The sequence below is a fragment of the Homalodisca vitripennis genome, chromosome 1 (assembly GCF_021130785.1).
Source record: "Homalodisca vitripennis isolate AUS2020 chromosome 1, UT_GWSS_2.1, whole genome shotgun sequence".
NCBI lineage: Eukaryota > Metazoa > Arthropoda > Insecta > Hemiptera > Cicadellidae > Homalodisca > Homalodisca vitripennis.
Genome location: NC_060207.1, coordinates 108,639,677 through 108,653,971, shown reverse-complemented (window position 1 = coordinate 108,653,971; position 14,295 = coordinate 108,639,677). Strand labels below are relative to the sequence as shown.

Here is a 14,295-nt window from a genome sequence, read left to right as displayed (position 1 = left end):
CTCAATTTCCTTCGAGTAAAATGTATTATACTTCTAAAACAAAGCAACAAACTTTAAAACCAACATAAACCGTGGTTTTATATAAAGCTGTTTCCGGCATAACCGGTAACTATGTTATCACAATAAATTTTACGCAACAAAAAAAAAGCATGAATACATCCAACTGTTTGGTACCTGTACTATACGTAAAGTCAGCTGTTCAAAACAAACAAATGAAACTGTCAACTGTTTGGCAAGGTTCCGAGAGCCTGTCTGTGGTCGTGCTATTGAACTATTGTTTGTAACGAATTGTCCATGTCTTGTATGTGTCGCGTAATCTATGAATGAATTAACTTAGAGAGGAATTGAAGAATTTGAGAAGTAAGTTAGAACTCTGTTGGTTATTTCGGATTAAAAAATAATTCTAAGATAATGCTGAACACCTGAATATGTAGATGTTTTTAACCATCATTTTTAATTCAGAAATTTATCACTAACTGATTTACTGCTCATTTTAGTCTTTATCATGTTAAACACTGTTTTGTAATAAACTTAATCATCACTACATCAGTAAGCTATTTTATATTGGTTAGATTTTGATAGGCTACATTATATTAACCCCATGTTGAATAAAAATACATTACTCATTTTTACCCAATGTAAATTTGGAATTTTCTTCATGGACTGTAAAAGTGTAATCAATAGGTTCATAATAGGCTAATTAAAATTGCTACTAGTAAAAACAAAAACTTGGAAGGGTTTTGTTCTAGGGAGCAGACTTCTTTATTTTTTATCAAAAGTATTTCATTATTTTACTAATCAATATAATCGATCAATAATAATTACATTGTACATTAACTAAATCATTTCACCAACTTTACACACATTTTGATATTCTAATCAAAATTTAGTTTTCTTTTGAAAACTATATAAAATAACACTAAAAGGTGATTTACAGTGCCTTTATGGTTTCAAGATGGTTTCGTTACATTTTCTTTATTATTTAAATTTTATTTTTCCTATCACCTTGATAATATTTATAGTGGTTTTATTATTTATGACATTACGTAATTGTTTAACTATATCTATTACTTTGAAATATTTGACATTAATTTAGTATTTTAAATACATTGGTATTGATTTATATTTATGTTATTCGATGTACAGAGTGAGTTAAAAGTATGGATACACTCTGTTTAGTTTTTGATGGATAAAGATGGAGGGATGTAACTGAGGATACTTTTCTAGGAAATAGAAGTGAACTTTTTAGTCACTATTACAATTTTGCCCATTACCCCATGGGATTTTGAAGGGGGAAGGGGGGCGCTAAAAAGTTTTAAGTGTAAAGACCCATTAAGTGATTACTCACTTGAAAGGTCTTGATAAAAGAAGAACAGTGGAAACTAAAGTTTTCTATCTCAACCCAATACAAAACTTAGCCTAATTGTAATTACTAGTACTACTGTAACTTTACATTTAGAAATTTTAAACTGCCACCCAAAAATCCTATTTTGGGAGAAATGTTTCCTAGAGGGGTATCCTGAGTTTCATTTTTGTATCTTTGTTTATGGAAGGTTGACCAGAATCAATCCATGCTTTAACTTACTTTATTTCAATGAGCTGCCATTTTGTATTGGGTACTTCTTTTATCAAGACATTTCAAATGAAATGTCACTGAATGGGTCTTTACACTTAAGAATTTTGAGCCGCCCCCCTTCCCCCAAATCCCATTTTGAAGAAATGAGCAAAGTTGTAAGAGTGATTAAAAAGTTCACTTCTATTTTCTAGAAAGGTGTCCCGAGTTCCATCCCTCCATCTTTATCCATCAAAAACTAAACAGAGTTTGTTGAAGACAGGAGGAATTGAAAAATATTGTTTTAATAACATATACTATTTTAAACTGAGTTTATGTACACTTTTCACTTCCCTATAAAGTATTGAAATATTGTAATAAGCTATATAAAATCTGGGTACGCTTATCATGCTCTTTCCAAAAATTACACTACACAAATATCAGAGAAGTCTTTACTAGGAGCCTGCTTCTTGAATATAAAAGTGATGGTGGTCACGTCAATAATGACATGACATTTAGAATTCATTCATGTGTTTACTATGTATAGCCTATGTTTGTCAGGACAGACTTTGATAGGTGCCCCTAAATCATATGTTATTAATCTACATTATATAACAAAGGATCCGACAAATGTTTCTTAAAATCATTTCTCTATGTGTGGAATAGAAAGGTCCTAGTGATTTGAAGGGTACATTACAATAAGTTGACCCAGTTTTTACCACAATATTAACTAATGATATTGCGTAATTACACTCATTGATATAATAAACTGATTAATTAATTTTAACAATAACTTAACACATCTGTAACAATTGGTAACACATTTTCAGATTATAAACACAATTTGTTTCAGACTTTATCTGAATAAAAGAGATAGTTAACTTTAGCAAAGTAAACTATATTGCTTTGAATGGTGATGATTAATTGTGTTTTTGTTGGTTTCATGCTGTTTGTTTTGTTGTTATGGTTACTTTATTATTTTCAACATTATGTACCTACAAATATTAAATGAATTCTGTTAATTTCAAACATATGACTTTTATTTAGTATTTTAGATACTTTGGTTGATATGGATTAATAGTTCTGATACCTACACGTCAAGTATCGATGATTATACTCAGCTATATATTATTGTACCTACTTGAAACTTTGTACATAGGCATAGACTATTCCTTTTGGACAACGGAATAACGATATTGAAATTGGGGTTAAAAATCAAAATTTAAAGTTAAAATTAAATGCCAACAATTTTATTTTGTTCTTATGGAAAATATGAAGGCAGCAAAAATTTCAGAATAAACAATGTTGTAAACAGAGTATCATGTGACAGCAATGAAGTTATTTTATTGGATTACTTAGTAAGACTTTCTTTACTTTCTGTTGGTCCTTGGATATTGTTGTATCATTAATTATGTTTTACTACAAGTTGAATATCATTTGATTATCTTCAAATTGTTTAGTTAATTATTATACCATCACATTTAGATTCAATTAATTGATTCACACTTTTCTAATTTATAGATAAAATATGTAACATAAAAATAAAGTAAAAACCATAAATAACATAATTATTTCAAATTAGGAAGTGTTACCTATTATAATAAGGTACCCAATCGGGTACACACCGGACTTTTGCAAAGCACTTGGGGTACACAATGTTAAGCATTCCCTTATGAATGTTTTATTGTTTACCTGTCTTGGTGATTTTTAAAATATAGACCTGCGCTTATAGAAGGTCTATAACTGTTTGAATACCTATAACAATTGTGTACCCCATCAGGCGCACAATATTGCTTAATTTTCACTTTAGTACCCTGTTAGAACAGTATACAACCATGTAGTCTTTGACTGGCTCTGCACCAATAACCTGTTCTTAAACTTTTCTAAAACAAATATTTTAAAATTTTACTACCAAACCATCCATAATGCTCCTACTATTTAAACATTTGGTGACAATCCAATAGATAGCACTTTTCTCTAAGTTTCTTAGGGGTCCATCTTGATTTTGACCTGAAATGCAATACCCATATAAACACATTATTGAAGCAGCTAAATTCAACTACATTTGCCCTGAGGTGCCTTTCTACATTTGTCTCCAAACAAGTCTTAAACTGGGTTACTTAGGCTTATTTGAGTCAAAGTTAAGGAACAGAATAATATTTTGGAGATTTTCTTGTGTCATCACCTTTAACAAAGTATTTACTCTTCAGAAGAGGATTGAGTGTCATCTGGGGAATGAGAGCAGATGAAAGCTGTAAAGAGAGAATTTCCAATCTAGTGGGATCCTAACCTTGGTCTCCCTTCTTATTTTTCATTCAACAATATTTGTTTTTCAAAATAAAAATCTCTTTCCACATTTAAACTATAATCATAACACACAGCACAGAATTTACTTAATGCTTCAGACCAAACCTTTTAAAAAACTAAATTTTTTATTTTGGCCCTAAACTTTACAATTTCTTTCCAAATGTAATCAAAATTCAAGCATAATGTAATATATTTCAAAATTATTTATAGGCTTACTTGATCATGATTTCTATAGTCTCCATGAGACTCTCATGATACCCATATGTCTTGATAAGACCAATATTTGTTTAGTAGGAATAATTTTAAAAAGAATATAATGTGTTTTACATTTAGATTGTATGCTCTATTGTAAATAGTTCTGTTCATTTGCTTTTGTGTAATTAATTTTTATACTGATGTTTTGACTTGCACAGAAAATCTTTATGTTCTATTGTGTACATAAGTTATTCTTATACACACTTTTCTCATTAATACTTTACGTTTAAAAGTGTAATGAATTAATGATAAGGTAAAAAAATGTTTACGGTTTTGGCAATTGTTATTGAAAAATTCAATGGCTTACAAAAAAGTTCGGAAGTGTGTGTGTGTGTGTTTTGTGAATGTTTTAAAGGTTAAAATCAATGAGCTATAAAACAATTAGTTTTATATATATATTATTTTAGGTACATTTTAGAAAAGTGTTTATTGGATAAACATTTAACTAAGCATCTCTTGCCAGTTGTAACAAAAATGTGATTTTATCTGTCTCTACACGTGGTAACTGTTGAACAAATTGGCCTAAAGGTTTGAGTTTGGTGTGAAGCACATGGGAGTTCCATTTTTCTGTCTTTCAAGGAAATGTGACTCTGGTTACATCGGTCCTATAGGTAGTCATGTTGGTAACACAAACAACATAATAAACACATAATAGAACAGAGTATATTGTAAAAGTCAATAATTTGACATTTTTCAGTAATATATGTGATGAAGTTACTTTGAATTGGTTGGTTCGATACATAGCTTAAACATTTTATCTTAACCTGCAATGTCATTTTCATAGCAAGCTAAGAGGTAAAGGGTTTTTTATTGTGATTCAATTGACAAATAGGCTACAGTTGCATAAGAGGTTCACAAAACAATCAGTTGTAAATATCGATAACAATGTATAATATCAAATAAATATATTATCAAATTGAAATAAATAACTCCATTTTTCCATAAGTTCAAATTTAATATGTTTACAAAATTAATCATATTGAAGATATTAAGAAAATCTTTTCAATTTCACCAAGAAACATCGACTTATTAATGTCAGCCAATACACAAACAATCAAATCATCATGAAGAACCATAACAAAAATCATTAAAAACATGTATTAAATCAGATAAAATTGCAAACACCTTGCAGACTTCTTGTATAGAAGGGAGGTTTCACTTTCTGAAGAAGATGCATTGCTTTTCTTTGTAAAGGCTATTAGAAGTATATATTCGTGGAATTAAAATGTGTACATTTTGATTAGTTTAAATTGTTGTATTTTTTAATTGATTTTGTTATTATAGTTTAGTTTCATGTCTGCTGCCAAATTATAAATATAATTTTGTATAAAGTCATTTTATTTATATTCAATAAACTATTATAGTATCACAATCGATAGTTGTTTTGTTTGTATCGATAAATACTATTGATTGTCTTACCGACCTCTTATGGAACTGCAGCTGACAAATTTATCATGTAACTTATGTCAAGATAAAAAAAAGAAATGTACAATAGTTTATAATTAGTTTAGTTAATAAATTATAATAGTTTATAATTCATATGATTATTGTCTTTTATAGTCCATATCTTTCTTAAAAGATATTCCTCTATCAATTTCATAAAAATCATGTTTTTGTTTTTATATCACGTAAATTGGCCCTCTGCTCCCTGATTAAATACACCAATAAATGCACCAACAAGAGTGATAACAACCTAGCTCACCTTGTAATTGTGGACAGGTTGATTAATATCAGGAACCACAGAGTAATGAATACATCAAGCATCCTTGATCATAGACAACTATTAAAGAATACATGTTGTATTATTGTACAACAAGAATAAATTAAAAGGCCAAAATGATCCTTTATATGGATTTCTTGAAATTTAATTCAATGGTCACAGTAAAGCCTGTAATTGACCGGAAGAGTGCAGAACAAATTGATAGTGTTAACAGTAGTTTATAAAAAATGTATTTGGTGTACATGCTCCAATTGTTTAGGATAGCCTAGTGATGATTGGGAGAAATGTAACAGAGCATGTATTATAGCACACTTAATGGTTTTGTGTGGAAAACAAAAAAAAAACAAAGCATTTAAAAAAAATATCCATCCATTATCATAATTTCCAAAGATACCCTAGTGTCTATCTTCTGTGGCTTCTATCTTCTATCGTAATTAGCAAGAATCAAATTAAAATTATGGCACTGACCCAAACCAATTAAAACTTGATGATATCAATCAATTCTCTGTTGAAGTGGGTAATAGAAATGTAGTGTAATTTATGAATAAAGGGTTTTAAAACAAAAACAATGAATCGTGAATAGGATATCAAATAGAGAAATCTTAATCTTTATTTGTTAAATTATCAATGAACAAAATAAAATCAAAAGCTGTTATGGGAGTGATACAACTGTGGCACTGGAAATATATCAGCCAAATTATCAAAACTTGAGCACTTATTCTCAGGGGCCAAAACTCATCTCATTAATGAATCTTTATTGAAAGTGTTCTATAGTAGAATTGGAAAGGAATATTGTACATCCATTTTCATAAGTGACCACTTAAAAGTAGCCAAATCATAATAAAAATATATCAATACTCAATAATGCCATATTCACAAAAAGTTGAAGAAACCGTGATTAAATTCAATGCTCCAACAAATGAAAATGACAAGTTATTCGAGCAGTACAGTTGAATTTTCTTTGTTATTGACAGCTCAAAATAACACAAAAAACACCGTAATTCCTATATGAAATACCACTTTTAATTAAGTGTCTTATGGAAAGTATTGTTGTACAGTACAATCAGTGGCATAAAGTACACCCCTGCAGCCCCCGCATTGCAGAGGGGTGACGCTGCATGCCAAGGGGCGCGACCCAGGGTGATGAAAAATGAGGAAATGTAACAATATTACTAAAAATGCAGTTGGATTTCACCACGTTACTCTTTTATACAACAAATATTAAAACCCATATAAAACTGTTTTTTACAACTCAACTCAGAAGAAAATCCGAGACCTTACTTGTTACAACAGTAAGGTAGCCTAGTAAGGTAAACTAAAACACTCAAATTATTTACTAAACCACCACCGCCCCATGTGCTGTTGCCATTCAAGTGTTTTTGCAGACTGCAGTGAGTGTTTGACTGCGTTGTTTCATGTTGTGACTTGAATAATTCCCTCCCCCTCCAAAACCCTAACTATTCATTGATACTTTCTTAGTTCCTTCTTAGAACTTATTGGCCACTTGTTAGTTTACTGCACTTCTTTAAAAGTCTTAGTTTAATTAGTGTGACTGGCTGCTTTTAAAAATAAGTTTTAACTGTGCTACTTCTTAACAGACAATACACAATAATTATTAATCCAATTTTCTAAAAAAATAAAAAGCAATGTCTAAAAAACTTTGTGGTGCGAAGTACAGAAAACGAAGAAAGGAGCAGGAATAAAAAGAAAAAGAAACAAGAAAATCAATTTGCTTTTTAAATTTCATGTATCTATAAGTAAAAACAATGAAAGTTAGGGAAACAAGAAACTTTCGGTTTTGTTAGTAGGTGTAGTGAAATATGTTCCAACATACCTACCATCGAGATTGAAAATTTAAAATCCACAACGACCCCACCTTAACTCACAAATAACGAACCAGTCATGAGTCTAGACATTAAGATAAATAAAAAATAGTGATAGTTGTATCGTAGACATCAATCAAAACAATTATTTTGGTATTTATACGTCATGAGAACAAATGTACCCCGATGGTAGGTCAGAAGAGTTGGGGGGGGGGGGGGTACTGGAGCAGACAGGAATGGCACATTTCAATACGCTGTGGGGGGACGGGGTGCCACACTGTCCAGCTACGCCAATAAGTATAATAATAATCATAACTCTTGAATGACCAATACAAAAGCAACTAATTGATTTACATTACAAAAACAATATAATCCGTGTTTACAAATAAATTCATATTATATATATGGAGATTTGGAAACAGAGTTGAGTTAATTTTTTTTTTTTTTGCAACAAGAAACATTCTACACAGTGATTCAACCCATATATTTCCTAAACAGAATTTTTTCTTGTCAAAATGATAGGATAAAATTCCTTATTTAAGCATTTTCTTAAACCGGATGTAATCCGGTACACTAGAAATAAGATTACTAAAAGTGTGTGACCAAGGACTTCTGTGACTCTTATGACCAAACTTTTTATTCTATATTGATCTGTTATCCAGTACTCTACATTAAACAAAATTAATTTTTACTTTGATTAGTGGTTTTACATTCTTATTTCTGCGTTTAAAATACATTTTTCAGCAACTCTTTTTATTCACTTAAAAAATTATTATTATGCATTTAAAATAATGTTTTAAAATATGCATTGTAAAGTGTTATATTTTAAAATGATAAAGTATTCCCAAAAGAAACCTTTGCAAATTTAATATTCTGCTGTGGCTACCATTTTCTGTTTTGATTAACCATATTGTCAGTATAAACTTCAATTCATAACTAAATAGGTATTTTAAATTTGAACAGATATTTTCAAAGAATTCTGATAGGTTGCTAAACCAAAAAGCACTATTTTAACATCATTGTGATGTATTGGATTTAGTAAAGATCACCTCTTTTGTGTTCAGGTAATTTGAACGTACTCAGATCTTCCTTTCTACTTCAAAAATGGAGTTAGCAGATTGTAAGCAAGGGGGCGTGTCTTCAGCCAGCTCAATCAATGGATCGTATCATTGTGAGTGTTTGTAGTTATCTTTAACAAAACATTGTTGATTTTAGTGTTTAGTTATCACTGTGTATTATTTTAGTAATTAGTAACACCATAAATAATTCAGTAATATTTTAACTAGCATGTTTTTTGCTAGTGTGCATTTACCCTTTTTCCTCAGGTCTAGTTATTTCAATATGTTTGTACTTTGGACATGATAACTTCGTTAAGATACTAAAACATACATTTATATATGTTTAATTTTTGTAGAGTAGGTAGTAAATACTTTTCAGTAAAAATATAACTTATAAACATACGTCTTTTGAAACTAAAAATTTATAAACTATAAATAAATAAATATGTCATAGCCTATACATAAAAACCACAGATGAAATAAATTCCAGCTATACATACAAATAATAAGTTGAAGTAAACTGTTTTATTATTATTTAAATCCACCTAACTAAGATATAAATTTATTTATAAGTTGCCATGTCACACAATAGTGGTAAAATACAGTTTTTTTGTCAGCTAGTGACTCTACAAACTGGTATGTGGAGTAACACCATAGATGTAGAACGAAGAAAAAACTCCCTACAAAAATATTTTTTTTCTTCGAACAGTTAAATAGCAAATACTAATCATTCTGATCTTCTATGACTAGATAGTGTGCAAAAGTAATTTCTAAACTTAATATTGAAAAGGCTGACCTTCCTATATGAGTTAACTGTTGTCTCAAGTATAATGGTAAATACCTGTTTGAATAATGCAATAGTTTATTTTTAGTTGTAACTGAAACATTAAGACCAGCTTCATATACGTCTAGGGAAGAGAGCGTGTGTTTTGATTTGGTATCAATTTTAAAAAGGTGTAGCCCCAAATTTGACTCGAGAATGGTGTTACATAAATGTAGCTCTATACTTGATTCAGGAATGTTGTTACGTAAGTTTCACTCAGGAATTATGTTACAAAGGTGTGACTCCAAGTTTCACTCAAGAATGGTGTTACATAAATGTAGCTCTATACTTGATTCAGGAATGTTGTTACGTAAGTTTCACTCAGGAATTATGTTACAAAGGTGTGACTCCAAGTTTCACTCAAGAATGGTGTTACATAAATGTAGCTCTATACTTGATTCAGGAATGTTGTTACGTAAGTTTCACTCAGGAATTATGCTACAAAGGTGTGACTCCAAGTTTCACTCAAGAATGGTGTTACATAGGTGTAGCTCTAAGTTTGATTCAGGATTAGTGTTACATAAGTTTTACTTGATGTTTCACTCGGGAATTATATTACAAAGGTGTAACTCCAAGTTTGACTTGGGAACAATATAGATTATCTCTGTCCACTTAAGATTCTTAGCTCACAATCCACATCAGTTTTTGTATTCATTCAAATCAACAAGAATACATATTTTAAAAGAAAAGCAACATTTAGATGTCTAGTTCTGTTGGGCTGATAGTAATGTATCATAGATTACGCTCAGTAATCCGGATTTGCATTATATTTTATACCACACAACACATTTCATCGTGAAAGTTGTAATATTGCAAAGAAGTTCTAACCTGTTTTATCTTTATTCATCTATAACTACCTTTTTTACACTTTGGATTAATATGTAACATTTAACTGTAAACTATAGTATGTATACTAAATATGTAATAGTAGGTTCTATAATGTAGAATTAATTTTAACAAATGTTGCTTATTTTAGTACGTAATTTTGTTAATTTTAACAAACATCTGAATATTTTTTACAAATAATTTTTTATACTAGGGATATTTCCAGTTTGAGAGATACTTCTGATAGTGGAAGTGAAGTGTGGAGGAGTGGAAGGCCAGTTTGAAGGAGATCAGGTTGCTTTTTAACATTTACTGGGTCATCGTCCTACCAGAGTTCAAAGGCTTATAGATAATTCCTAGTATAGTGCATATCAGAGCAGTAATTTCTCTAACTTACCGCCAGTGTTTTAATGAATATTTCTTGATAACAGTTCTGAACACAACAAAATATTTCTGAATTAGATCATTGTGTAAAGTGTGTAATATAACATCAGAAAAGAATTAAAAGTGAAGGAAACAAAAGTTTTTCAGATATTGTTCAATGATCAGTAACACTTCATTTCAAGTTCTGCAATCTGATCTCTTCCTAAGGTGAATAACTAACCTAATATACAGCTACAATCTAGGTTAAACTATAGAATAAAGGTTACAATAGGTCACACAAACCAACCTACCACATAGAACTGATATCCAATATAAAGTCCGATATTACGTCTATCACATGCACTGATATCAGTTTTATTTGGTAGGTCCGTGAGTGTATACCTATTGGGCCTATATTCTGTAGTTTACTTATAATTTGTGTTTTGTTATTTTTAAGTGCATGTTTTAGAGTTAGCCTATATGTAGTTGACGTACATGGTTGTTATGATTCCTGACTTATGCGTGGCACAATGCTCTGGTAAGATTTGTTTATTTTAACCTATATTGTAGTCATATGTTAGGTTAGTTATTCACCTGAGGAAGAGATCAGATTGCAGAACTCGAAACTTAGTGTTTACTGATTTTTTGTACCTTTGAAGAATGGCAAATGCCCAGAAAAATCCTGTTTCCTTCACAATCCTTTCTTCGTTTGAAACAAAAAATTTAAAGTGTCTGTTGTAAAAATATTTCAGCAACAAAGCAGGAAAATTATTTATCCATCAAGACTTGTTATCGAACGGCTAGAAAATAGCAAGATATTGGTGTCAACAAATTGGAATTTGTAAAATCAAATTGTTGTGCTTTTTTTCAAGGATGTGGGTTAGTAGTTAGTCCCAACTGTGTTCATTTTATAGGATTCATATCGGCTAGTTGATGTATCTGAACAGATGTATTTCTTCTTATAATTTAACGCAGTCACGCCCTTATCTAACAGAGAGAGGGAGAGACACTTCCCATGCTTGAAGTAAATTACTTAGTTTAATATCATTTAATTCAGTGACTGTAGTTACCACTTAAATCAATATGCCAAAAGTTTGAGAATTGCAGGTTGAACCAGTATTCTATTTCAACAAAATATTTACTAGCTCACATGGGACTCAAATGACATGAAAAATTAACTTCATTCATTTTAATTTCACACATCTTACAGCAACATTGTCGTGATGTCAACTTATTGTATAGGAACACAAAGAGAATAGATTGGTCTTCTTACTCAGTCTTTGTTAAGCCTTGAATTGGTGAATGCCACTTTTACAGGAGACCAAGGCACTCCTATAAGCCTACTGGTATAGTTGTGTACTCTGCGTTCAAAAAATGTTCAGAAAATCTATTTATATTTGTGTATCCAGGATGTTTTGATTTCAAATTAGGTGCCATTCTAATAAAGAAGTACCATTACAACTTGAATAACTAAATTCAATCCTTTTGCTCCTATTAAGGTTTGAGAAGAAACTTTGTTTCTTCTTTTTAAGCTCTGAAATATTTATTGTTGTAAAAGATTTTATTGGATGACTTGGACAATATTACGCCATCTCATCAGCTGGTGCTGTGTTTACATTAATTTATCTTCGTAATGGTTGTGTAGGAGATATCAGGGTGAGGGAGACCATACATGCGGTAAGCTATGTATAGTGATCATACCAAATAACTAGAATGCCTTTTCTTCTTACATCCTAATTTTAACCCTGGGAACTGAATCAAACTATTTCAACTTTGAAAAATGCCCCAAAATGGCCAAATATTGGTGGTTGGAAAGATTTTTGAGAATTTGTTCAATGTAAACATGAATTATGTGATTCATAATTATAAATATTGCATTAAGCTAAACATTTAAGTGAAAATAAAATATTATTATCTTAACCCATAACTACTCAAAATTTTAAATAACAATGTAAAATGAATGAGTACATACAATCAACTTAAAGATCTTAAAACATCATTTTTGTATTTCAAGTATTTGTCTACCTCTAACTGGAACAAATCGCAGCCTAAAGACAGAATTTAAAATTAACAAAACTAAAATACTCCAATTTAATAAATAAACTGTATAACAAAACAAAAACCATTATTTTGATTGTATGATGTTATTTTACAATACTGTATTACTTTTTATTGTTATCTTAAAATATAACAAATATTTCTTATGCACAATGCCAATAAACGAATATATAGGGACTTTGTACCAATTCCAAAATAAATTGTAATCAATCTAAACAGCGTCATCATTACTAAGGGATGAGATAGCATTATTTTATCTGACAAGTAAGATTTAGCTACCATAGATGGTTGCAAATGTTGTAATATTACAATTTATGTGGTTTATAGTATAGGAATTATGGTTTTCCTCAACTCTTTCAATTTCTTGGGAAACCCTTATCGGTTTTGGTATCACCGCGAGCACATTGGTACAGACATACGCTAATGATGGGGCTACCGGTAGTTTGCGCAACGCCTTACCAACCAATTGACACATGTGATTGTGAACTCCGCCAAGCCACCTGTGAAGGTCATGTAGTTGTCAAGGAGGCCAGCTCCCTGTAGCTGTAGCCTTAGCTGGTCTGATCCAGTCTAGGTTGGCAAACAGGTCAATGACACTTAATTTGTAGTGGGAGTCGGTTCTCCAGTAGATTGTGGGAAGAATTCCTGTTTCTGATTAATATGTGCTTACTTCAATTTATTGTGTACGGTATATAAAAAATGCATCTGAAATCTTAAATTTTGTAAACTTATATTAATTTAATGGTATGAAAATATGTATTTTTTAGCAGTCACAGTCTCTCAAGCAGTATAAAATGAAGAATTCTTTATTATAACAAAAAAATTTTGATCTTACAATGTTTGATGCATACATCAGACACCAACATTTGCATTATTCTTATCTAAATATATGTTTCAATACCTCAATTTTATTTCCCAAAAAATCATTAAGGAAGAAAAGGGTAAATTTTGTGTAAAGGATGATTGAAAAATTCCATTATTTATAATTTATTTTCACCTCATTCTTGGATATAATATAATAAATGTAGTAAGAGTCCTCTAAAAGATTTTGTTCACAATTTATTCAGTAATTTAATTTACCAAATAATAAGACTCTTATTTCTACTTTTTCAGAAGTTTTCACTAAGTTCATATTTCAGTTTCTTAGTGTCAGAAGCGGATTTGAAAATCTGCCAACCATGAGCAATTGTGATAACGCCTCCTTCCCCTCCCCATCAACCTATCAGATTTGTTAATGTAATACATGAAGAAATATGTTATCAAGTACTAAATATTGTTCTCAACGGAAACCTTAAGGTTGCACGTTATCTAGTAGCAAACAAAAGAAACGAGAATTATATTTATATTACAGGAAAGTATCAACATGTTATATTGATTAGATTCTTACAATAACAAAATTTCTGTCACAAATTTAATTATCTTATCATAAATCAAAGCTACAACTAAGTTATTTGAAGTTATGTGAGATACCACTGTGAGTGTTTGACCTTTGTTTATTTGTGTATATTTAA

General features: G+C 30.3%; 1 protein-coding gene across 2 annotated transcripts in view; it reads left to right on the top strand.

Moving 5' to 3' along the window:
• The first annotated feature begins 217 nt into the window (after positions 1-217).
• The window catches only part of LOC124369035 (influenza virus NS1A-binding protein homolog), a 119,884-nt gene continuing 105,806 nt past the window's right edge, over positions 218-14,295 (top strand). The window contains exons 1-2 of one of the 2 annotated variants that reach the window (XM_046826718.1): positions 218-360; positions 8,722-8,828. In XM_046826718.1, coding sequence (XP_046682674.1) covers positions 8,762-8,828 — 67 coding nt within the window. In that variant the 5' untranslated portion in view covers positions 218-360; positions 8,722-8,761. Of the gene's footprint in view, positions 361-8,721; positions 8,829-14,295 lie in introns of those variants that run through there. The other variant, XM_046826746.1, reaches the window with a different exon arrangement.